The 27,065-nt window shown below is 42.9% G+C and overlaps 1 protein-coding gene across 2 annotated transcripts in view; it reads right to left on the reverse strand.

Annotated features, from left to right (window-relative positions):
- Positions 1-27,065, reverse strand: part of RABGAP1 (RAB GTPase activating protein 1) — an 83,805-nt gene that overhangs the window by 50,289 nt on the left and 6,451 nt on the right. For both annotated transcript variants that reach the window (XM_060251461.1, XM_060251462.1), the window contains 11 exons: positions 22,235-22,472; positions 21,464-21,668; positions 19,763-19,937; positions 18,307-18,464; positions 11,874-11,984; positions 10,748-10,814; positions 9,220-9,322; positions 7,976-8,145; positions 2,909-3,083; positions 2,098-2,191; positions 78-228 (listed from right to left, as the gene is read on the reverse strand). In XM_060251461.1, the coding sequence (XP_060107444.1) occupies positions 78-228; positions 2,098-2,191; positions 2,909-3,083; positions 7,976-8,145; positions 9,220-9,322; positions 10,748-10,814; positions 11,874-11,984; positions 18,307-18,464; positions 19,763-19,937; positions 21,464-21,668; positions 22,235-22,472 (1,647 nt within the window). The remainder of the gene's footprint in view (positions 1-77; positions 229-2,097; positions 2,192-2,908; positions 3,084-7,975; positions 8,146-9,219; positions 9,323-10,747; positions 10,815-11,873; positions 11,985-18,306; positions 18,465-19,762; positions 19,938-21,463; positions 21,669-22,234; positions 22,473-27,065) is intronic.

Here is a 27,065-nt window from a genome sequence, read left to right on the forward strand (position 1 = left end):
ATACAGTGGGGGTATGATGCAGCAATTTTCTTTAATGAATCAATAGCTATAAAACACAAACAAACCCATTGGCCTACCTTTGTAATGAGAATCCGGTACTTCTCCACCAAATGGTCATTGTTGTGACATCCTGCAAGCAGCTGCCAAACCTCCCCTCTTAGTGCTTCAGGGACTCCACTTCTCACCAGTGCAGACAGTGTTTTCGGTCGCACACTCAAATTCAAATGCCTGAGAGGGAAGAGAGAAATGCACTTTCCATATGGTAAACAGGACACCAAGTGCAGGGGACTGGTAACCATTCCCAGCTAAGCTTCTACTTCCTATCTAAAGCAAGGCTCCAAGGCCACACCCGGCATCTTCTGTCTCATTCTAATGTAGCAGGAGGAAGCTGAGAATTCAGGCACAGTCACAGCAGCAATCAGGATGAGGATGCCTGTAAAGGGAGGGGGGGATGGGATGGCTGGACTTCTGTGAAAGTGTAGAATTCATTATATATGTATTTAAATTTTAGACCACCCTTCCCAATAGCTGGGCTCAGGGTGGTTCAAAGCAATCACAATTCAAAACAAAACAAAACCAATTTTATAGACAGTAAAACATTTCAGTTCCCTAAAGTGAAATGACATTGAGTCCTGGTGGAGCCACTGTCTTGTGGGGAGAGTGAAAATGGAAGTGTCAGATGTAAACCATAGCTGTCCTCAGTCAAATACCTGGCAGAACATCTCTGCCTGTACCATACCATACCAAACCTTTAATGGCATAATAGATTCAAATAAAAATACACAGAATATAAACATTTAAACATTGGAGATAAAATCAAAATGAAACCGAGCTTACAGATGCATTCAAACATGGTCAGAATTAAATTTAAGGATGTCAGCCAAAATTTTTTGCCACAGCCTCACTAACCACCCCCTCAGTATCACTCAATAAATAATAACAGGGTGGCAGAATAGACAAATCTGGGGGAAAAGAAAGCTTGCCAAATAAATCTTTACGGAGGTTACGGTAAAAAGAGCAATCAAGCAACATATGCTGGATTGAGTCAGGAATATTCGCTCCACAGGAGCAAAGTCTGTCGGCTAAAGGGACTTGCTGATATCTCCCTTGTAAAACTTTGGAGGGAAACATATTTAGTCTAGCCAACATAAATGCCCTGCGATGACTTGGAATGGTTAAGTCTGATAGATAATTGGGCATTCTACAGGCCCTGTAGAATGCAAGTAATTCCCACAGGGTCTGGATTGAAGCTGGCAGAAAGTTTCACAGATTGGGGCCAGGGCAGAAAAGGCCCTGACCCTAGTTGAGGCCAGCCAGACATCTCTTGGACCAGGGACCACCAGTAGATGTTGGTTACTGGCAATGTTTTCTCTAAGCTGAGTTAGTGTGAGCTAGCTTAGAGTTTTTTAGCCTCCGGCTCACACATTTTGGTCTTCGCTCAGGAAGGATGGCCACAGAGCAAACTAATTTATGCAGAAGCTCACAACTTTAACGCCAGTAGCTCACGAAGTACAACTGTTGCTCATAAGACTCCACAGCTTAGAGGGAGTATTGGTCCCTGGAGCACAAGGTTCTCTCGGGGTATACCAGGAGAGGTGGGCCCAAAGGTACAAGGATCCCTGGCCATTCAGGGCCTTAAAGGTTAATACCAACACCTTGAACCTAATCCGGTACTCTACTGGAAGCCAATGCAGCTCCTGCAGCACAGGAGAGATGTGAGCTGTGCATGGGGCCCTGTAAGGACCTAGTATACCCTGAGAGAACCTGTAAGTACCTAGGCCGTTGCATTCTGCACCAGCTGTAGTTTCCAGGTCAGGCTCAAGGGTAGGCCCATATACAGTAAGTTACAGCAGTCCAGCCTGGAAGTGAACATTGCATGGATTACAGTGGCTCGATCGGGGTGAGTCAGGTAAGGGGCCAACTGCCTGACTTGGCAAAACATCAAGTTAGTAAGATGTCAAGTGGGTAAAACACCATTATCATATCATATTGGCCACTAGCTCAGAGAATTGTAAAAAAAGAATCTCTTTTTATCTGCAAGAAAAGGATGCTCACAGTTTGCTTTTCAGAAGAGAAGGAAGGGGAGGGACTACTTACCATTTGGACAGTAGCTCTCCCCACGTCTCAAGGATTTTTTCTGCACACTCTTTGGAAACGTCTCCCGAGCCACTCAAAAGAGGCTCATCATTATCTGCAAAAAGACAAGCCAGTCAAGGAGAGGAGAGGAGAGAAAGAGGCTGAAGTAGATAACAACCATCCCTCCTTGGGGAAAACCTTTCTTCGACAGTTTCTGTTGGCTCATGTTTCTCTGTGCAAATACTATATCCATGAAGAGAATCAAGCCTCCCCCCCCCTCCCCCCCAAATAAACCACTCACATGATGTGCCTCATGGAGGAGGGATTGGGAAAACAAGCTCTCTGCTCAAGATGAACTGTGCAAACTGTCTCTTCCTGTGTTTCAGAAATTGGCAAGACCTAAGTTAAATCTGCCCTGCTCCCCACTTCTGCCAGCCCAGCTGCTGCCACTGTGGCAACAAGATTTGCCCACAGACTATTCTGAGGAACAGGGGGCTCTGCACAAAAGCAAGTTACTGATTAGGCTTCTATATACACAGACAGTTTCTCACAAAGAATACACTTGAGTTTCAAAGAAGTTCAAGCATTTTGGGACAGCTATAACCAGAGGAATAGTAAAATGGGGCTGTATTGCACAGAGAACACAAACACTGAGAAAAGTACACAAAGGGCCTTTGGTTTTCGAGCCTTTGTGTGAAACAGTCACACCTTGTTAAGCTTCCATGCAGCAGAACTTTCAGCTGTTGTCCTAATCCTGCTAATTTCTCCTAGCAGTCCTGAGAAGCTGTCTGTTCCCTCCCCCCACCACAAGCTGTGATCAGTCACTACTTACCTTCCTCTTCATCATCCTCTGGAGGAGATGGGATCATGGAACCCTGGGATCCAGATGGTGGCAAACGGAGTGCTGGACTGGCTGTGGTTTTCCTCCTCTCTCTTTCAGACTCACTTTCCAAGGACACTACTTCGTAGAGTGTGTCTGTGCTGCTCTTTCTGTCCTTCTGCTTCATCTAAAAAGAACATAATGATTGTTTGGTTTGAAATGATGTGGAAAAGTTGACAGACTTACAAGCTCCTTTCTCTGCAGTGGTGGGGGGGCTGCTCCTCTCCACAGAGAAGTATGATGAAATAAAGGAGCATTGTTCTTCCCATTTTCCAAAGTAGTGGCAGTTCGACTTTCTTGTAACGTTTATGGAAGGGTGTGCTTAAAAGTAACGCACTGTCTCTTTGGTCAGGAGATTTCTTGTAACTAGAACACAATTACTGTGGCAAACTTCAGGTGCAAAGTATCTCTCTTCCTCTCAAAAGGGCATGAGGCATAAGAGTGAAGATAACAACTAGAACTATGTGCTGAAAAAACAGACAACCAGAAATACAGTTTTCACACAAACTAGACCAATATGCACTAATGCATTTCCTTAGCATTACCATTAGAGAATCACTTTGTCTAGCATAGGCAAGAGACAAGCCAAGACTTTGTTGCGGGGGGGGGGGAGTGTTACAGTTTTTGTTTTATCCTCTGATTCAACACCAAAAACTGACATGGACCAGGGCTTGAGATCCACCACACCCAAATGTGTAAAGTTGCAGTTTTTCAAAGGAAACCAACCATAGCAACACAAGCAAGCTCTAAGGCTTTTTTGCAATGACCAAAGCTGTTTCCACTCAAGATAGGATCCTGACTAATCTCCCAATCAAGGTGGCAAAAGGTTTAGCAGGTTAACTCAGTACAAGCTGCCTCTCCCTGTCCCTCCTTAACCTTGATGCACAATCAGCTCATTGGTGCAAAGTGCCTTTCCTTCTCTTCTTCCCTGCCAGCTGCATGCATCTGCTCCAGGTCCTCGGTTCTCTTTTCCTTTGGCCCCCTCCTTTTCCACTGTTCATACTCATCATTGTTCCCTAGTCCCCTGACTCTAATTCTCCTTCCTACAACCAACTTGTCTTTAGGTTCCCTTTCTTCCCACCCCTCCACCTCTTGACTCCTTATCATTCAGCCTTCCCTCATCCCAGCTCCTCCTGTGCCTCACAGTGGCTCCACTTTTCCAAATTCTACTTGTGGAAAGTTTTCCCATGAGCATTTAGAATAGTCATGAATGCTCTGAGATATTAAAGCAGGTGAGATGACAGGGAGGAATGAAAAGAGGAAAGAAGCCTATAGAAAGGCAGAAAACAACTTATAAGAGTCTGCAAAGGCTTTTTTCATAGAGCATGAAACTTTTCTGATCATATCTCCTTAGAAGTTCCTGACTTACCGATATCACAACATTTTTTACACAGCAATACCTTCAAATTAAAAATTACCCTTGGACTTAACACAAGTGGGAGAGAGTGCTCCATTTCCACCACACTCCCCCACAACACTGCTAGTAAGCGGAGATAAGCCACCTGGAACCATTTGCAGTTTGGCTTTTTGTTTGTTTTTTTAAATGGGCTTGTGTGTCTGTAGAAACCTGCTTCCCTTTGGAGATTACAAGGCAAAGCCTCTTCAATGAAGTTTCAAAATGAGAGACGCTAAGGCACCTGCCAAGCGAACCTGACTCTAGAAGAAGTTGGACCAGGGCCTAAGAACAAATCAAGGGCGAATGAGATAAAAGGGTCACACAATGAAAGCAAGGCAGGCAAGACAAAGGAGGCAGGCTTAGCTCAGCAAGATAAACTTCCTCAAGTTAACAAGCTTGTGTGTTTCCAGAGGGAAAATATTTATAGCTAACAGAACCAATTGTTTAGCCTCTCTCTACATTTTGCCTTTCAAATAAGGAGACAATGATCTTGGAGATTTCTCCACTCCTCTAGCATGCCAGGGAATCTCAAGCTCACAAGAGCAGTCTTCCTTTTGCCTCTGGGACTGCAATCCAGTCAGATGCCCAAGGAGGGTACAAAGAGATGTTGCCCTGTTGCGGCATAGAGCCTACCTCTTAAGACTCCAAGTCTCAGATAAACACAGAGGGAAAGAGAGAGAGGCCAAAGCAGCTGCACATAAGCTCACAAGCAATGACAGAACCCTCAGCACTGCTAGCAGACCCAACATTTCTGCACAGAAAGACTCTTTGCAGGCTTCAGTAAAAACACAAGAATTGCCAAACAGCTTTCAAGAACAGCAGTCTCACATGGTGGCCCATGAACACAAGCTTTTACAGGGCAAGTGGGGGGGGGGGGAATGGCCCCTTTGATGCAAGCTGACAAGGATAGGAACATAAAAAGTTCCCCTATGCTAAGTCATATCGCTAGTTTAGCTGAGTATTGCCCACTAAGGCAGGAAGTGCCTCTCAAGAAAGGACTCCCCCAGAACCTCTTATCTGAACAAGCTGTTGAACTGGGACCTTCCTCCTGGCAAAGAATAACATGCTCTGTAGCTGGGCATGTTTGCATGTCTGCAATTATCTTGTGGTGTTAAGACTTCCACCTCACAATGAATATACCAAATTGCCTTCTACTGTGTCGGCCCCCTTAGATCCACCTAGGAAAACTGCCTCCTCTGACTAGCACTGGCTTTCCAGGTTTTCATGCAACAGATTTTTCCTCAAAGAACCTTTCAATTGGACTGAACCCACTGCTGACTATCCGACCGTCTCTCCCATTTTCTGTGTAAAATTTGAACTATTTGTGTGGGTCTCTGAAACTTTTGTAATGAAGAGGGAGGGCCAACTGAATCAAATTAATAAATAGTACAAACCAAACATATTCTACAGTAACTGGGGACGGGGAGGTGAAGGGCTCTATTGCCCAGAGGAAGTCCAACAGTACATATAAGTGAGCTATGGTTTTTTCACAGTTAGAGGTACTATGAGATCCTAACCCCTAAACAGAGGCATAAGAATCCTGAATGGCATGTATCACATTAACCCAGCTTTCGCAGATACACCAGCTGCAGCACTTCCTTGAAAAGTATGATCAAGCCATAGTTACTGATGCCTCAGTCACATTCAGGTTGGATGGATGCAATGAGTTCTATGTGGGGCTATCTTTGAAGACTGTACAGGAATTTCAGCTGAACAGTTATGTCACCCCCCACCCACCCCAAAATGGTAAGCTATTATAGGGCATGAGCAGGCCACTTTTTCTCTTCCCCACCCTCTTCTCTTTCTGTTTAACATGCAGCTGCTCCCAACATTCTGCACCTACTGAATTTTCAGTGCTCACCAGAAAAAAAAAATTGGGGGGGAGGGGGGGGCTTTTTTCTTCTGGCTAGTTTACAGTGTCATACTATTCCACATACCTAGAGAATTCCCTAAGCAGACACACAAACATTGTGCAGCTACATCAAAAATCATTGAACTGTGCAGCTACATCAAAAATCCAGGGGACAAGCCCATTTAACATTAGATATAGTGATGCTACAAACAAAGTTACTTGCTGGTGTGAGCTAAAGAGAACAAAGCAGTTCTGAGTACAACTCAAGGCACTGATTATTGCTTAGAGAACATAAAAAGTGGCCTACTGATGAGACCAGTGAGACAGTGTGTTCAGCATCCTTTTTCACAATGTGGCCTACCAGCTACTCTGAAGTTAAGCCTTCCGTGTAAATTTATGAATTTTATTTTGTTTAATTTTATTTTCTCCTGTGCTTTTTGCTAATTTCAATTTCCAAATGCCTTTAGTGGCATAACTCTTCGCTAATTGTTATTTGATGACCATGGAGGGAGTGTGCACATAGACATTTTTCTTCCCTTGTCAGAGTAGTTAATTTAGTCCTTCTTTAAGGCATTCCTCCTTACTTCTATTACTGACTTAAAAAGGTAAAGGTAGTCCCCTGTACAAGCATCAGTCGTTTCCAACTCTGGGGTGACGTTGCTTTCACAACGTTTTCACGGCAGCCTTTTTATGGGGTGGTTTGCCATTGCCTTTCCCAGTCATCTACAGTTCCCCCCAGCAAGCTGGGTACTCATTTTACCGACCTCGGAAGGATGGAAGGCTGAGTCAACCTTGAGCCGGCTACCTGAAAACCCAGCTTCCACCGGGGATCGAACTCAGGTCGTGAGCAGAGCTTAGGACTGCAGTACTGTAGCTTTAACACTCTGTGCCATGGGACTCTTATTATTACTGACTTACTGTTGCGTAAATTGCTTCTGAAAATGTTTTAAACTATTTTTAAAACAATTTTTATAAACTTTTAGGTTTAGTGGGATGTGTGCACATGGGGGGCAGCAGTTACAGGTCTTTGGCTATATTATTCATCATTTCTTAAAACTTTTATGTTGCAAGCTCAAGAACATAATGTTGGGAATTGAAGGGTATAAATGCTTAAAACAAGTTTAAGTACAAGCTTTTAACTTACACATTACATTACATACATGTGTGTGCATTCCCCACCCCAAACCTCACTAGAGATTCTGGATATCACTGTGGAGTGTACAGTAACTCTGCTAGGAACTCCCAGACAGGAAGGAGCTCTGCCCATTTCATGTTGAAGCAAAGCTCAAATGTGCCCCTTCCAATTATGAAGAAGAAAAATTGCAGATTTATACCCCACCCTTCTCTCTGAATCAGAGAGCGGCTTACAATCTCCTATATCTTCTCCCCCTATAACAGACACCCTGTGAGGTGGGTTGGGCTCTCACAGCAGCTGCTGTTTCAAGGACAGCCTCTGCCAGAGCTATGGCTAACCCAAGGCCATTCCAGCAGGTGCAAGTGGAGGAGTGGGGAATCAAACCTGGTTCTCCAAGATAAGAGTCCACGCACTTAACCACTACACCAAACTGGCTTATCCCAAGGTAGAAGAAATAAAATTGAGGCAGCAAAGGAAGCACTCTTGCAGAGGCACAGCCTCTGAACTGTGTGCCCAACCACTGCCTCTTCTACCTTTCACAGAGGTCCCAGAAAAATTCAAAGGGCAACATTAGCCATGGAAGAACTGGAGAACCATCCAGGGAGGCCTTTCCTGAAAGCCACAGCTCAGTAGTACCTGTTTCAGCTTTAGGAAGAAGTTCTCGGTGGAGCTCCGTTTGCTGAAAGGCCAGAAGAGCCTCTCATTGGGAGGGCACACACGGACTTTGGTCTCCAGCAGGAACCGGACAGGCTCCTGCACCTCGGTGATCACCAAATCTACAGCTGTGGTCATGAACAGCACTTTGTCTAGAGAGAGAGAGAGAGAGAGAAACACACAAGATAAAAAAAGAAGTTCCCTCTAGTTTGCTCAGTCAGTTTGCTGAACAGAAAAGCCTACCTTATGCCTAGGGCTGAAGGTGCTTGTATCAGCACACTCAATAGTATTTGAGTTGAACATTTTACATGTACTTCTTGCCAACAGCATAGCAGATATTGCATTTCATGTAAGAGAACTAGAAGGGGTTAGATTAGAATTCAGTTCTCTACTTTGCAGTAAAGCTTACTGGATGACCCTGAAACACAAACCTACCTCATAGGGCTCCTATGGGAATAAAAAGGAAGAGGAATGGGTGGCACATCACCATGAACTCCTTGAAGAGAGCAGGATAAAAATTGCTGTGAACATATGCTACTTTGTGGTGAATCAGATTATTGATCCATCTAGGTCAGCACTGTCTACTCTGACTAGCAGCAGCTCTCCAGAACCTCAAGAAGAGAAAGATCTTTCTCAATACCTGCTGAGCAATTTTTTTTTAAAAGCATGCAAGTGTATACTCTTCCACTGAGTCACAGTTACTTCCCTATCTCTAATAACATAGATGGTCACTGTTCCTGTCAATCACAAAAGCAGGGCATCCGCAAGTATGGGAGAGGTTTCTACACACTTGGAGATCTTTCTCCATGTATGCAGAAAAAAGAAACAATATGGCCCTACAATTTAGCTAAAGAGTGGAGAGTGTATCTTTACAGCTTTCTGATGGCTGAACATGTCCTCATGAGGCACTAGAAGGCCTGACATCCCATTAAAGGGGGAGAGCAGAGATTGGTGAGTTATTCGGCTAAAGTTTCCGAAATACTATCGAATCTTGGAGGAGAAACTTGGTGGTGGTGGGAATTTATAAGATGTTCAACTTTACACCAACCTCCCAATTTCTTGTGAGTCAGCAGCTTAAAATAATTAATACCTCCATCCAGCAACAGCCTCTTTTTGGAAAGCACCAATTTTGCTTTCAAATATTCCAAAACATACCACCCACAGACAGAAATGCCCTGTGCATTTCAGATAATCTGTCCCCAACCAACAAACTCTTCATCACAAACCTTTTGGAGTTTCTTCATTAACCATCTGGAAATGTGGAGATTTTGGGTTCCAGCTCCCAGTGATGACATAAGACTTCCCATCAGAGCTTTTGCCCATAGATTCCTAGATGCAAATAGGGCACATCAAAATAAAACCTGTACTTTTAAAAGGAGGCTATACCTGTTGGCATATCAGACTATGGGGACATCCCAATCTGGCTGTGAAGCTGCCTGGGTAACTTTGGGCCAGTCATACGCTCTCACAGGGCCGCTGTGAGAATAAAATAAGAGGGGAAGCCCATGGGTTGGATCCAAACTAAATTGGGGATTTCTACTGATTCATCCTTCCTGCTGCAGACCTCTTCATGACATTGTTCAGGGTTCCCTATCACCTAGGAGCAGTATTTTGTGGAGATTACTGTAAACATTAGTTTGGCTTCAAACCCATGTGTGCCACCCTGAGCTCCTTGGAAGAAGAGCAAGATAGTTTTCAAAATTTTATGCACTTCATTTCTCCCCAATAAGTACCCAGAGTGGCTTACAATGCCCTCCCCTTCTCTGCTTTATCCTCACAACAACCCTGAGAGGTATGTGAGGCTGAGAGTGTGGGACTGGGCTAGGGTCAACCACGGCAGAGTGAAGATTTGAACGTGGGTCTCCCAGATCCTAATCTGATGCGATAAGCTTTACTCCAGGATGGTTTGCAAACATTATTAGAGAATGCATTTTAATGTGTCAGGAAAAGCACATATGTATTTTACAAGGAGACAAACATAACAAACCCATGGGGGAAAGGAAATTCTATACCTGCACCACTCCACTTCTGTCTTCTTCCCTTCTGAACCTTCCTGCTGCCCAGCAGCAACAGAAGGCTTGGAGCAGAAATGTTTTGGACACTTCCAGCTCCAAGTCTCTTGTTGGTGCGCTAGCCTATTGATCAGATGGGGTGGGGCTGGGACATGCTTTTCCCCTAACCTCTTCTCATCACAAGGTTGGCAGAAGCTCCAAACAGAAAGTGTGTCCTCCAAGCCACTCTGCTGTCCAGCTCATTGGGGATTGTCCAAAAATACTGTCCAGCTCATTGGGGATTGTTGGCTTTAAAGATTGTTGCTTCCTCTCTCCCTTTTCCACTGCCTCCTTGTCCTTTCCCTATCATGCTGCCATTACCTATGCTTATCCCATTTGTAACTGCCTCCCCACCACCACCCTGCCATTGCTGCATCCTTGTCCTCCACCTACCATTGCTTTCTCACCTCAGCAGATTTTTTTAAAAATCCTCATTGTAATGCTGATCATGATTTCACAAGATTTCAGTCAGCACTAATGGGAGGTCTTAACAAACACAGATGTCATATCTCTACTTCTGGGTGCTTTAAAAAAATTAAAGTTTCAGAAATTTCTACAAACCAGGGTGACAGAAAAATCTCCCTTATCTCTTCATGGACCCTCTGTGCAGATGTTTTGGTCTTCACTCTGGGGCCACTATCAGTATTAGATATAAGGATTAGGCTTCACCCTTAATGATCCCGTTAACAAAAGTACTCCTTACCAGGTCCAATAAGTGCATGTCGCCACTTTGCACATCCTTCCCAGGACTAAGGAGGAGGCCAAAACATCTGTAAAACAAGTTCAATTCTATCAAGCATTTCTACATCCAACAATATCCTGCTACATCAAGATCAAAAAGGACAGCAAGGCAAAAGATACAGAGGCACAAACAGAAATGAGTTTCTAGGCTTTTTAATCTGCCAAACAAAAAAATCATAAATGCTACAGTTCTAGAGACTCCTGAGTCACAGTTAGAAAGCAAACAAGCAACCTTACTTATGATACAGATCTAGCCCTGGACTACAGAACTCAATATGGAGATGAACCAATTTATTTATTTCAAAAAGAACAAAAAAGGATTTTGACAGGAGTTTAGATTGGAATTCAGAAGACCATTCTATCAAAAGCTGCCACTTCATTATGTTCACTAACTTTTATGGCTGTGTTGCATGGGGAGGGGGGCAGAATCAGAATTCCACTTCTCAGCTGTCCTTTGAGCTCAGAGAGGGCATTCAGACCTCCCCCCAACAGTACTTTCTCCATTGCATCACAAGAGCTTGAAAGTAGGGGAACTTCCCATGTGTGGGGGTGGCAGGGGTCTGAACACAGCTGACAGTGACACTCATGCTGCAAGTTTTTGTGTTCCTGGAAAGCAGTGAGATATGGGGAAACGTGCCAGAATTCTGCCTGTCAGTGTTCTGATCTCTTCCTCCCCCTACACCTCCTGTCCTAGCAGGGATGAAAAAATAGCGTTTCTGGGTTTGCAAACTCCTCAGGATACAGCAAGACAGCCTTTCACGTAGCCCCCAGGCTGTACATTGTGCACTGCATGTCTAGCCAGTTACAAACTAGCGAGCACCTGGAAATCCTATGTATGCCACTCTTGGTTACATAATGGGATGCAGGACATAAAACATAACAAATTTCCTAATGAATACCCATCAGCATGGTAGGCCATGGTGTTTTGGGGGAAATCATGACATAATACTGATTTTCAGAACCAGAAAAAGGACAGGCTAAAGTCTTCAGTACCAACCCCATAAAATCCACTGTACTACACGGGGGGAGGGGATTGCCAGTCCTTGGTAGTACCTCAGTTTGTCACATCTTCATGGACTCTGCCTTACCTTTCAATGGCCAGTTCTTTGTTGGTTGTCTGCTGCACATAGATGACAATCTTCTTGTCAATTCCTTGGCGCAGTTTAAAGCATTGCCTGTCCTTGTCTTTGGGAACGGCACTGTCATATAACAAGAGGGGAAAACATTCAGAGGGTCATGTATCTACTGTCATTCAAGCATGAAGAACAGGATCAGAATGTAAAAGCAGTTTTCCCAAATACTGTCTTCTCTTTTTGCCTCTTTAATTCAGAAAACTGGAACAGTTTTCGATGTAGATAGATCCAGGTGGGTAGTTGAGTTGGTCTGAAGCAATGCTACAAAGTTAGAGGTCCTTTAAGCATCTTTAAGACCAACACGGCTGTGAGTTATTCAGGCTGTGAGTGTGCATGTACACTTTGTCAAACAGGATGGAATCTGATTTGCCTGTCTCTATCTATCAAGCAGAGCTTGAACAGCAAATCAGCATATGAGCATACAATATCATGAAATGTTTTAACAGATGCAAACAGAAATAACAAGCTAAATTCAAAAGGTCATTAGATTTAGTTCCAGGAGAAAGGCAAATAAATGTCTCAAAGTGTTAAGAGTGATTATATGAACCTATTGTCATGTCTCCTCCAAGTGTGGAGGTAACTGATAGCATCTTTTTCTTAGCTGTGATGTTGTCCCCTCTGCCAGACCAGAGGAGTGCATTCCAAAATATCATTCCGATTCATTGCATTATAATTGCAATCAGTATTCTGCTATTTGAAATAAAAAATACCCTAGAATAAAGAGGATGTATAGCCCTACTTGGTAGTGAGAGGAGTGAAATAATGAAATAATGTTGTCTCTAACAGTAGGAATATAGATGTAAGGACTTAATGAGTTTAGTACGTAGTGAGATAAAAAACCAATATCCCTGTTGAGCCCTGGAGAGGTGTTTGTTCTAGGTGTTGTAATAATTTGTAATTCAGCAATTTCCCTTTCCATTCTGTTCTTTAAGTTCCTTTGCAGTAAAACAGCAACTTTGAGGCCACCCACTGAATGTCCTGGAAAGTTAAAAGTGTTCGCCTACAGGTTTTTCAGTTTTGATTCCTGATATCAGGTTTGTGTCCATTTATCCTTTGGCGAAGGGTTTGACCTGTTTGTCCTATGTAGAGAACTGAAGGGCATTGTTGGCACTTAATGGCATATGCAATGTTAGAAGATGAGCAAGTGAATGAGCCCGAGATGTTGTGGCTGATGTTGTTAGATCCAGTGATTGTTGTCTGGGTGTATATGGCAGCAAAGTTGGCATTTGGGTTTATTGCAAGCTCTGGTACCAGTGTCCATATTCAAATTAAATGTTGCCTTATTGTGGGTGAGGACTTGTTTGAGATTGGGGGGTTGTCTGTGTGCAAGAAAAGATTTATTCCCAGTGCTTGTGAAAGAAAGCTGTCATTGTCTAGTAGAGGTTGTAAGTCACTGATGATGCGTTGAACGGTTTTGAGTTGGGAGTTCTATGTAACCACTATTGATGTTCTATTATTGTCATTTTGGGCCTGTCTTGTAACAGGTTTTTTCTATATACCATTCTGCCTTTGTTAATCTGTTTCCTGACTTCATCATGTGGATACTTTAGTTCCAAAAGGGCTTATTTTAGATCCCTCAGGTGAGAATCCCTGTCTGTAGGGTTGGAGCAAATGCAGCTGTAGCATAGAGCCTGGCAGTATACAATGAATCATTTGGTATGTTTAGAATGGTAGCTGGAAGGATGTAGGTATGTTTGTTGGCCAGTAGGTTTCCGATATAAGGTGCTGTTTATGCGTCCATTGTGCATTTTTACAGTAGTGTCCAAATAAGGCATTTCTTGCATAGAATTGTTTATTGTCACGTTGATGGTGGGGTGAAAGTAATGGAATGTATGCTTGTATGCTGATCTGCTCTTCAACCTCTGCCCTATCTCTCTCTCTCGGCAGGCAAGTCTGATTTCATCTTGTTTGACAAAGTGTGCATGCACACAAAAGTTCACACCCTGAATAAAACTTCATTGGTCTTAAAGGAGCTATTGGACTCTAACTTTGTAAGGTTTTAATGTATGAGAAATGATGACAGAGCCATCTAAAGGACCCTCAAGACTACAACTAGGGACACAAATAAAGCTGTACACTAACAGCCTACTCCACATCCAGAAAGTTCTGAATCTTGACTTAAACAAGAGCCATAAGTGGCTGACAGCCCAGGGCATGGATATGTAAAATAAATGATAAGTAGTTTGGGGGCTGCTTGGACTCCATTTTAATGCTCTCTGGAAAGATGCAACAGCACCAAAAGGTGTATCTCATTACTGAATGACATTGGAACCCTGACCTGGATAGCCCAGGCAAGCCCTATCTTGTCAGATCTTGGAAGCTAAGCAGGGTCGGCTCTGGCAAGTACTTGGATGGGAGACCTCCTTGGAATACCAGCAGTCAGGAGGCAGGGGCAGGCTTTATTCAGCCACCTCCTTGAATATCCTTCAGGCCTCCAGTAAGGAGGGATCAGTCACCAGAAGTCTCCATGACTTCCAGGTGCAGACACACACTCACTACAAAAAATACCAAAAGAAAAAAAAGTAGCTGCCTTTTATTCAGAGCACTGATCCAACTAGTTCAGAGTTGAGCACAGATGAGCAGCAGTTCTCCAGGGTCTCAAGCAGTGAAGGTCTCCCCCCACCCTCAAACTGTCGAATGACTATGAAAACTCTAAACCGTGAGATTTGCTTGTCATCATGGGAAAAAAATAAGAGCTGAATAAAAGTTGGAGAACAAAGGGAGATACAGAAGACTGAAACGATCAATTTTCAATATTTGTTTTAAAAACACCCTTGTTTTTTACATGAAGATGCTGAATGAATCTGTTCTGTTTTAGCTGTTAAAATGTTTTACCCTGGTTCTAATTTCTAAAGGTCTTTGGGATTAGTTTTTTTAAAACAAAAAAGCCTGAATTACAAAACCCATTTATACAAGAAATATGACATCAAAGCACAACTAGCAAATGGAAGAGAAAACAAATAGTATTGAATAGACCAGCATATAGTATCCAGCAAAACTCAGACCCCAAATGACTTAACCCATTAACAACTGTTTAAAATGTTGATGAAAAATACATTTCATGTTGAGACCCTGCAAAACTGGTTTAAAAGTCCCCCTGCCTACATGTAAGTGTACTCAGCCTTTTTTATGGCCTACATACTGGATTTCTGTGAAACCTTAAAATGTTCATCTTCAAAGTGTGTATGTGCTTTCAAAACATACAAAACTGTAGTCAATTAAAACCAGCAATAAAAGCAATTACACACAAGCAAATTAAAACAGCCAAGCTGAATCCTCCCTCTGAAAGGAACATTAAGTGTAAGATCAAGCCAAGTCACTGTAACTCAATTCCCAATCAAAGTTACTAGTTTAATTACTAATATGCCATGTATATATTTTAAAACAACTGTTGAGGAAAACTAAATCTCTAATCTTCCACTTTACTCAGCACAGATTTCAAAATTAACTGTTCTAGAATTGTGAACGTTAAAAAATTTAAGAGGGAAATATGTATTTACCCCCAAAACATCAATGCACTACTTCAAACAACATGTAGAAAAATACCAGGCATGGCTGCAGAGGAGTTACTCCTCTCATGCACAGATTCTCAGTGTCCAAAAGATAAAACAGTCATTATTTTTACCCAAAGTGGACTCTATTTACTACAGAATTATACAGCTCTGAATGGGATCTGTTATATCTTCTCTATCTGCTTTCTCCTTTTGTACCCTCCCCCTCTTTTAAACATCTGAATTTGGTGTTTCTAATTCTCAGCTCAAGCAGAGATCAGCCCAAAAACATACAAAGCCCAGAGGCAATTTATTACATTTCGCAGATTTAACTGTGCAGCCATGCATATGCTTAAAAACACACACACAAAAGAAAAGTCTCCTGCAGGCTTCCTCTGCAAATGCAAACACAGTCAGAGTTTGTTCCATACTTTTCTTCTGCAGTTCCCCACCTAGGCTCAGGACAAGGACAAGATAAATACAGACTGCACTCACACAATTCACTGAGTCCTGATGTTTACCAGGTACAGTTTAGGTGAAGACAAAGATTTAAACAGTAGAACTGTTAAAAGGAAGATTCTGCTGGTGAAAATATTGGTTCAGCAACCAACCACTCTTCAATCTGTACTTAACAGATTAATTTAAAGATTAATTTAAAGAACTAAATTCACAATGTGCTGCAAATCAAGAGATCCCAGTCAACTCCAATTTGCCAGGATGGGCCATTTTCGGTCACCTGGGAACATTTTTGATCACCAATAACAAATCAAGCTTCTTGTCAAGGACAATCCTGGGCAGAAACAGAAGAGTTTGGCACATCTAAAATTCAAAGCCACAGTTCAGGGTGGGTTAATGTGCAGGAATCTATTCACTGAGCCAAAAAGTGTCAGCTGCTGTACAGAAGCAGAGAACAGCAAAATTACTTTTTTTTAAAAAAAAAGTTGTTTAAATAATTTTTAAAAACCTCCCTTGACAAATTCCAGAAGAGAAAACTCTGGTCTAGCTGCAGCCAGCTGTCAGCACAGTCTGCAGTTCTAAGAGTGCTTGGCAAGCACACCACTCTGCGATAAAGGCAACTCAGCAATTAGGAGAATACTATAAATGCTGGGGGAGGGGGGTGATGGCCAGAGGGGGAATCAGTAGAATCCATGCCTGGATGTCAGAGCATCATAGCTGTGCAGAGCAGACTCAAGAGCTTACTTGTATTCTGAAACCAGATGGCAGCGCACAACAGTTAAACGAATGTCAGTACTATCTGCTGGGCAGAAAACTGGGTTTGAATCTGGGTGGTTGGGTTCAAGGGTCAGCCCCAATTCCTCAGTTGTAAAATTGGAACAATAAATAGGAATCTGACTTATATGGAGTCAGACAATCTGTCCACCTAATCCACTAATGTTATTGCCAACTGGCAGGGGCTCTTCTTAGACTCAGATTGAGGTCTTCCCCAGCCCTGCTCCCAGCAGTCCTTTATATGGAAAACATTTTTGAGCCATGGGCTTTCTACCTACAAAGCAGATGCACTACCCGCTGTATTACAGGCCCTGGCTTGGACTGCCTCATAAAGGTCATGTGAATCAACAGTGAGCTGCCAGCCTTATAGAAGCAGAATTTGGGCAACCTAGATGTAATACAGCATGAAAGACCCACTCGACTCCGATAATGGGATGGACCTTTCATGCAACAATGCCACCGCATCCAGTCTCTTTTAGTGAACAGACAGTGAATTCATGACTTTCAATAAACTTTATTTACTTGGAGCTGTTATTGTTCTGTTTGACGCAAGGGGGCACCACTGTACTAAGACAAGGAAACCCACAAAAGGGAAGCCAGAAAATAGAGATAATCTCTGGGCAAAACACACAAAGAATGTCTTTTTTTAAATTTTCTGTGCTATGACTCAGCAGCCTGCGCTCTCAAAACAACACAGACCCCGCAGGCCCAACACACAAATATCTATTACGCATACCCATCAATTGTTTTTACCCAAAAGTAAAACCACCACATTTCTGTTGTGTATTTCCTCCAAGGAGCTCTGGGAAGCTTACATGGCTCTCCTCTTCTCCACTGTAGGCTGAGAATGTGCAAATGGCCTGAGGTCATCCTGGGAGCTTCATGGTCAACAGGGCTCTGAAACAAAGACCCATCCACTCTCCTTGCTACACTAAGTGGGCTCTCACTTTTGTACATTTAACACAAAAGAACTGTTTTCTTTACTACTAATAATAATAGATTTTATTTGTATTTGTAAAAATTTGTATTTGTAAAAATTTACTACCATATGCTTGTCTAACTTAAAGCCTTTGGTTAGCACAACAATCTGAACTTAGCAAGCAAGAAGTTTCACAGATGGCCACTGAAGGTCAGTTTGCATCAGGCAGGCAAAAAAAGTCTGAGCAATGAAACAGATCCACCAGGTGCACAATTGCAATTTTTGAGCTGCTGCTTTCTGCTGGCAACCAGAACATTCCAGTACTCTGAGTACATGTCTATTTGAGCTTTTGTGCCCACTTCCAAGGAATCCAGTCCAAATGACCAGAAGAAACGTCACATCTAGCAAATAAAAGCCACATTCAAACAGTAAAACCCAGAACAAAAATAACCACAGCAAGTCCTAAAACAGTGTTCCCTTTAAGCGGAGTGTGAGCCATCTCACAGTTTTTTAGCCTCCGGCTCCCACATTTTTGTCTTAGCTCAGGAAGGATGACCCTAGAACAAACTAATTTATGCAGCAGCTGAATTGCTCACTCACAGCTTTAATGCTAGTAGCTCACAAAGCAGAATTTTTGCTCATAAGACTCCACAGCTTAGAGGGAGCATTGGTCCTAAAACTGATTTGGGAAGCTATGTTTTGGAAAATTAAAAGCTGAAGAAAAGAGAGGGGAAATAGGACACTATACCTGTAATAACCTTTCCCGTCATCTTCCTTTATTTCCAGAGAGACAGAGAAAGTGAAAATGTCACTGTCTGGTGTCTGTGGGGCTACAGGGGCTGCAAGTGGAGTCTGTTTGGCAGAGCGGCGGAAGGCAGTGGCAAAACTGTACAGGATTCTACTCACCTGCAGAGACAACCAGAGAAAGATATTAACAGCCAAATACAAGGCAGCTGAAAGCAAGACTATGAGAGACAGCGTGTGTGTGACAGCATGTGTGAGTGTGAGAGGGAGAGAAGGAGAATAACCAACCACAGTGTTCAGTAGATACAATTAACAGCTATCTGCCTGTCCCATTTATGCTCTGTGATACATTGGGGAGATCCTGCAGCTCCAGGATGGTGGCTCTGAGGAACAGGGAGTTGTCCTCCATTGTACCACCTTCCTCTGGGACTTCCCTCCCTAGAAAAGTCCCTTTCAGCTTTGCTCTTTGGGAACATTTAGGAAGTTAGATACTCGCTTCCCATACAGAAAAGTTTCAGAACTCTGGTTATTTTATGATAGGCATCAGTTTTCAGGGTTTATTACATTTTTCCATTTTATCATTTTGTATTGCAATTTAACTTTTCCTTTGTCAGCTACTGAGAGAACCCATGACTAGACCAAGGCAAGTGAAGAACAGGACACACATGAAATAGGTCATTCATCGTGGGAGGAAAGGAAAGCGACAGTCAAGGAGAAGTGGGCGTTATACCGGGAATGGACGGAAGAAGGACAAAGAAGGGATGTTCAGTGGAAGCTCCAAACCTTATGCCTCTGGCTGAGAGAAAAGGACTAAGAAACTGGGACTCGAGGGTGGGGGGGTGGATACGGGAAGGTTGGTAAAAAGCTGTAAAAATTCAATATTGGAAGCATTATTGTATTACATAATGGAATCAAATAAAGATTTAAAAAAACCCACACGAAATAGGTCAACAATCCCCATCCTCTGGAAGTTTGCTCTCTTGGAAGATGAGTACAACCAGTTCCTCTCAAGCTTCTGGTGCCTTAGTGGCTTCATTAGGATCCTCCCCTTTGCCCAAATAAATCTATCTATCTAGTCTGGTCAGCATCTTATCAGGAATTAGGTGCTCCAAACTAAACAGAGCACAGAGATCTTACAGAAACTGTAACTGTTTCTGGTCCCAATTACAATTTGCACTCCATCACTATAGTAAATTAATTTGCCTCCCAGGACAGAATCCCCTAAATCCTTCTCAGCAACGCTGCTTGTTTAAGCAATGGAAATCAGAAGCCCCTAATCACTGTCACAGCTTAATAAGCTTAACGCAGAATAAACATAAAGGGAAGCAGATACTTTACTGCCAATATTGGCACTCAATTCTCAGGCCAAGTAATCGGAAGCTATAGATGACAACTGCTGGCAGTATTAAGTTCCATGAGATGATGTGTTCATAAGGCTTCATAGAAAATGTTCAACTTACAGCTTCTTGGATTTCACACCGAAATACATGAATTCTGAAGAGCTCCGAGTTGTAATGGCTTTCAGTGAAAGCAAAGCAGTCGCTTTCTGGAGTCCCGTCATGCCCTCGCACACAAAAGAGGATCTTGTAAATGGGGTAGTTGGCAATTTCAGTGTTTGTTGGAGGTTCTAGCAGCCTGGAAGCAAGGAGGAAAACATTATAAGCACTGAAGAGAATTGAAATTCTTTAGCATTCTGAAAGACTGAAGGGAATTTTTTTTTAAATGGTATGAAGGTACAAAGCTTCTTGAGATTCAACACTTTCTGCCTTCAGTTTGGCACAGATGGTCCTTTAATGAGAATTAGCCATGGGGGTTACTTCCTCTCTCTGCCAGAAGAGGAGAACATTCCTATACTTCAGTGCTTCACAAGAAATCCAGGTAATCTAGGAAACCTCTCATTGCTTGGCAGAATGATGCAGACGAGCTTACCAAGTTGCTATATATAGATACAAATATACTATAATAATTTCCTGATTGGCAGGTGGCTGTCCATATTCCCTCTCTATACAGAAGCGCTCAACAAAAGCCTCTAGCTACAACTGAGTTGCATTCTGCATCAGGCTTATGTCTCCTTTCCTTCTATGCAGAAGACTTTCAGATGTGAGGCTCGATCCAGCAAGATTCTGCATTATTTAAAGTGGTGTTATATTCTCCTTGCTGGCAAGGTCTGACGGTTTGGCACGGGGACCAAGCCTTGCAGGAAGAGCTAGCCTGATCATTTGGATCCAAGGCATAAAACTGCAAGCCCTTCGGCTGAAGGATGTTGCTGATGTTCCTTTTGAAACCAGAAAGACCTCAAGACCCTTATCAGTAAGAATAACTAGTAAGCACAGCTTAACAATCAGGTACCTAGAAGAGCCAATCTGTCAGCTGAAAGCTGCATCAGAAGCACTTCTGTGGGCTCCCATCTTCAAAGAGCAGGTGGGTGACTATCCATGGGGAGGGTCTTCTCTGCAGTGATGCTTCACCATTATGGAAGACCCTCACCCCCCCCCCCCCATCTAACTTGTTTGGCACCTCCCCGCTCCCCACATCTTCAAGCCACCTGGGTCATACATGTTTTGAATATCTAACTTCAAGGTGACTTTCAAAAATGAATTTATTGTTCGGTTTTGTTGATATGGTTTTTAATGTGATATTCTTACTGCCGAGGCCGGTAAACCAACTTGGCCACAATTTTTGGCAGAAGGATGGGGCAAATTACTGAAAAACGATTAAATCACAAGCCATAATTTACCTCTTTTATTTAAATTTATTTATTTGATTTATAGCCCTCTGTCCCCTGCATAGCAGGGCTCAGAGCAAGTCATAACACATAAAACCAATCCATGGTTAAAATCAACAATTCTACAATACAGCAGCAACTAATAGATGGCATATAAAGAGTACAACCTGGTACTTCTTACTCTGGGATCCTGAGATCAATCTGATAAGGAGAGGGTGAAGGAAATGGAAGGGGAAGGAAAGGCCAGTTCCGAGTAGACACCATTGCTGCCCTCAGCCATAGGCCATTACTACAGGAAGCAAACTTCAGAAAATCACATTAGTGTACAGTAAATGGATCAAGCTCACTGTGGCAAACTCCTGGGCACCTGCTTTTAACCAAACTGGCACTGCCAATGTCACATGGACCTTCCCCTCTCCTTCCACAAGACAGGTACCTCACAGTTCCTTCGGACACGTTGGGCACTGAAAGGGTCACAGCCACAGATATCTGGCACTGGCTCCGCAAGATGGACATCATCCTCAGGGCCTCTACTTCGCTCCTGGGAGCATTGACTGAGGCACAGCCTAAGTAAGTGAGCTTGCTGAAGACTACACTGTCCTCATCAGCTACTGGTGTAAAAGGGCTCGAATCCTCAGACTCTGCAAGACAAATAGAAGAGTGAAGTCAGACTGTAGTCAGGGGTTCCAAAAACGCAGTCATCCTTGGGAAAGCCTGCTCTGAAAACAGCAAGTGTTACAAGACAAGTTGGGTATGAGGAGTGGGGAACTCTGCTCAAGAGTCTCTAAGATTTTGAAGTTCCACTTCTCTGTAGCACAGCGCCATGAAAAGGTGAAACCTGAGAATCTCAACCATCAAACAAATCACATTTTTAATCCTCTCACTACTAACAGGAGGACAGAAGCATATGAACAATGCCTAATGAAACCTTCCCAAATCTCATTCCCAGTTCTTGGGTCTGTGCAAAACTGCTTTCACCAGACTCAGACTCTTTCAGTTCTTCAACTGAATTCTTCCATGGAGTAGCTTTTCAACATTCTTGAGGAGATTTGACTCTTCGCCTTTGAGAGAGAGAAGTGTGAGGGGCTGTCATACCTATCACAATTCTTTTGTATCTGAACAAAACTCAAATGATTTAGAGAGCTGTAACCTGGATGTTTGCATCCACCATGTGCCTGACTCCCCCTCTCCCTCAAAATCCTCTCACCTCCCTGTGTGGGTTTCACTGGCAGGTTCATCTCAGGTTTCTGCAGCCCTGCCATGGATGCAGGATTAATGGTGGAGGATGCGGAGGCCTCAAGGAGGACTGGCTCTTCTGCCTCTCCATCAGCTTGGGGAGAGTCCGCCTCATGTTCCTGGTCATTGGATTGTCCCTCTATGGGAGGATCCATTAGGACGTCTTCAAGCTCCTTCTGGAGCTGCTGCTCACTCCCATTCCCTATGATCTAAGGAAACAAACACAAGTTCTGCAGAGGAAGGGCAAACACTGAACCAAAAACCACCAGCTACTCACAATCACACTGTCAGTAACTGAATAACGACGAAGCAGTCCACATACATCGTATGTATTCACCTCCCCTTACCCAGTTTTCTGGTCACATTTGCAGTTGACACAGATTATCAACCTCAATGGTATACAAAAATGTTTGTGTAAATAGTATATTTTATACTTCCTGCTGTAAAGATCCAAAGAGATTAACATCAAGAATTGCACTGTCCATCACACAAGTATGCCAAATTACAGCATATGTTGTGCAATCTGTGCATTCAGACATACCTAAGAACAAAAGCACATGTGGACTTCAACTACTCTAAGGGGTCAGAAAGGATGAAAAAGAATGCATTGTAGTCACTGATAACAGGTAGGACGGCACCAGTCAGCGATAAAGACAAGACACATAGGTCATAGATCAGGGATCCTGCAACCTGTGACTCAATACGCAGCCAAGCATAGCTCTTTTTTAAAAAAACCTTTAAATCAGAGAATATTAGATGGGTGTGTGGGATACCAGAACCAGGATGGAATTTATTTATTTGCTTCATCTATATCCTGCCTTTCTTCCCAATGGAAACACAAAGCAGCTTACATCATTCTCCTCTCCATCATTTTATCCTCACAACAACCCAGTGAGGTAGGTTAGGATGAGAGAGTGTGACTGCTCAATGTAATCCAGCAAGCTTCCACAGCAGAATAGAGGGTCTCCCAAATCTTAGTCCAACACTCTAACCGCCACACCATATTGGCTCCTGAATGGCAGGCAGACATTTTTATAAGACCAAAGAGCTTCTTGGAAATGCTTTAGAGAAAGGGCAATAATCCGTGAACAGTTACCAGTAATTTGATTGCAAACCATGCACAGGTCTATGCCAATATTCTAAAACAATAGCAGAGGGTGCTCCTATTTATTTATTTCTGTGAAACTTTGTGCATGCCACTTTCTAATAAAGCAGGGGTGGCCAACAGTAGCTCTCCAGATGTTTTTTTGCCTACAACTCCCATCAGCCCCAGCCAGCATTGCCAATGGCTGGGGCTGATGGGAGTTGTAGGCAAAAACATCTGGAGAGCTACCTTTGGCCACCCCTGTAATAAAGGTTTCACAACCACTAGTGATTGGCCGCAGAAACTTTATGGAATATTAATCAGCATGTCAATTACCAGCGATGTTAAGGCTGTGTATTTTCAACTATATAAATGTGTTCTTTTACAGTGGCTCTTTGTTGACCTCTTCCTCTGAATGTTGACATAATTTGACTCTTTAATTATAAAAAGCTGTCAACCCCTATCCTAGATGTATATTGTCAACATCACACCTACTCCCCTTCAGAATACAGCTTTTTATTTCCCAACTGCCATTATAGGTCTACTGATTTAAGAAGACGCCAGTCCCCTGACAAGTCCCAACCTGCAATGTTACACCCAGTACAACGAACACTGCGTGTCCTATGTACTTTAAAACCAGAAATAGCACAATAATACAGTCTGTCCAGGAACAAAGATGCATAGAGAAATGCAAGATCCAAAGCTTAAGAGCCACATGGCATACCACTACCTTCATGGAGACATATGTATCTGCCCTACAGAGTCAGACAATCGGTAAGTCTAGCTTAGTACTATACACGGACTAGCAAGCAGAGAACAGTCTTTTCCAACAACTGTCAATGGAGATCCTTTAATTGTATATGTAAAGAATGGAACCCAAGACCTTCTCCAATCATTCCTGGATCACAGAGTCAGTGTCCTGGAGACCTGTTTTAACAGGGCATTAGCTCTCCTTGAAAGTCCTTAATGTGCAAGTATGAGAAGCAGCCAAGGCCACCTAAATTCTACTTCTGTTGAGCTAATATACTGAATTAGACAGTGGAGGGATTCTACCTGTTATTTTGCAGCATAAAGAGATGACTGAAGAGCAGCCACAGCTAAATGGCAGAAAACGTGCTTTGCATGCAGAGGATTTTATTTCAGCCTTTCACTGAATCCCCAAGATGGCATTTGACATCTTAAAAATCAAACTATCCCAAAGGGGGGAAAATGTCAAAAATAATTAAAATCAGAAGGTCCAACAACCCAGCAACAGTTGTTGCCAAAAGTTGCACATCAAATACGGCCCAAATAGCACACTCTTCAACTGTTGCCAGAAGAGAGACAACAGAAACACTTTTAAGGAAGGAACTCCCAACACTTGCCATTGCTGAAAAGGCTTTGTCACACGTGACCATCCAATGCACTTTAGATGGCAACAGCCTATACATCAGAACTTGAGAAGATTTTAAATTCCTAACAGATTTGTATGAGACACAGGAATTCTTACTGGATTCTGGACCTAAGTCATTTAGGGCTTTAACGGTCAAAAACAGGTCCTTGAATTGCACTAAAAAAAACAACTGGAAAGCAGCACAAGTATTGAAGTGTAGGTATGATGTGATCCATCCATTCATCCTGCAATCCAGCAACAGCATTTTGAGCCAGCTATGGATTCTGAACACACATGGAGTGCATGTCATATGCATGACAACATGACGCAACTAGGCACTGGTCTTCTGAGAAAGGTTCAATTCTCAACTCCTTACCTGAGAGCATAAACAGCAGCTACCAGTCAGAGCAGCCACTCTGGTTTAGAAAGGTCAATATTTTATTCAGTACAATGCAAAGTCATATGTTTGTGTGCACCTAGAAGGCTACAGGATGTAGTATATATTTGAAGAGACACTGTGAACAGCTCTCTAAAGCACTGTCTCAGAATTGCAGTACTTGGTCAATGCAAAACTCTAAACCATATGATTCTGAAAAGGTAAATAATTCCATCTGTTTCTGAATGATTAATCCTTAGGATAACACAATGTCTGTCCCATTACTATCAGAGGCGGTTAAAATCAGTGCAAGGAAAACATTATGATCCAGGTTCAATTCTGGTTTCACAAGTTCTACAGTGCACTGCGGGTTCCATGCTAGGGCAATCTACTTCTCTCAGTTCAGCAAGTGACTTATTTCCATGGAAAAGGAACAGACAATTCATTCCAGGTAGGTGAAAAGACTGAGAAGAGGAAGAGAGTTTCAACAGGAAAATCCAAGCCAACTGAAGCCCACTCTACATCTTAGGCACACAGCTTCCACGGACCATTCAGAGGGTATTAAGACACAATACATGCTCTCAAATTAGCACAGCTAAGATTAGCGTGGGAAAAGGCTCATGGCAATTCACATCGTCCATACTGTATGTTGAAGCAGAACTAGTCCCACTTTTGAGTTCCAGATAAGGAAGGAAGGCAATTTTGTTTTGTAATTGCTGTGACCTAGAATTGTTTCTTAAAAGGCTGCTGGAGAATGAAGTCCAGCCAAGTTCCTACTTCTTTAATGGGGCATGGAACATATTTGGAAGGAGTCTGTTATTTGCAATGCAGCGTAGAAGTAAACTAAACCGAGAAACAGGAAACATCTGGAACTTGGTTACAGGAGCTGTTCTCTCTTTGCTCCATTCCAGGTTTATATCACGTTCAACGCTGTCACAATTCCTTACAGGTTGCTCCTTTCCAATGGTTGTCAGACAGTGTTTTATAACTAATCACCAAGGCTGCAAGTTTGAATTGATTAAGCATTGTCATCAACTGTTTAATCACAGTTTGAAAACAGGCCCAGCAAAAGGATCTTGCCACTTCTGCCCTCCTAATGGTTTTACTCGATCTCAAATCTCACCTTTCCTTAAACACACATCCTGTCATATGCTTTGTGCTATCCAGAGAGGCCCACCATTAAGATAGTTACCAGCAGTAGAGTCTTGGCCATGTGGCTTTGATCAGGAACAGGGTAGGGGAGAGTTGCAGGGCTGTGGTGCCTGCTCCCAGTTAAAGGACATGTTTCCATGAACTGCAATGGTGGGAAGAAAGCAGGTCCTCTTTCCTGCCAGGGCTGTCAAATGGTATCAGAATACCTCATAAAGATGGTAGGTTACCACTAAAACAGGGGCATTCTTAACTTCATAGACCATCTGGTTGTGCTGGTCAACTGATAAGGATTAACTACTTCGCCTCATTAACAAGTTCATAAACTGTACATCTGCATAACACATTACCCCCTTTGTCTCACATATACAAAAAAACTCAAAGTTGTCAGACATATTTCTCACAGCAGAGTACCCTCAAACCAATGGATAAACCCCATTACCTTATCCCCAAAGTTCCTCCCTAAGCCTGTCTAGTCCCTAAACTAGACATAGGATTTTCTGCTTTAGGAAGCGGTCATTTTGTAGGAAAATAGGTGGTGGAACTTATCCACGGATTGTTATGCAGCTGCACATACTATTCAATGGACAAGGAGGTGGAACTCTAAAGAGGAGGTGGAACTCTCAGAAAGGTTCAGGAGCTGTGCTCCTGTGAGCTCCCACTGAATCTGAGGCCTGGCTTTAGGAGAAAGAATTTGGAACTAGATTTTCACACTTGCACTGCCATTTGGATGACCATTTGTTGACATTCGTAAAGTTCAAGGAAGTTATCATGAAGAGTACAAGACTGATTTGACAGTGGGAGCAAGAAGGCTTCACTCC

The sequence above is a fragment of the Heteronotia binoei genome, chromosome 12, assembly GCF_032191835.1.
Source record: "Heteronotia binoei isolate CCM8104 ecotype False Entrance Well chromosome 12, APGP_CSIRO_Hbin_v1, whole genome shotgun sequence".
NCBI classification, from domain to species: domain Eukaryota; kingdom Metazoa; phylum Chordata; class Lepidosauria; order Squamata; family Gekkonidae; genus Heteronotia; species Heteronotia binoei.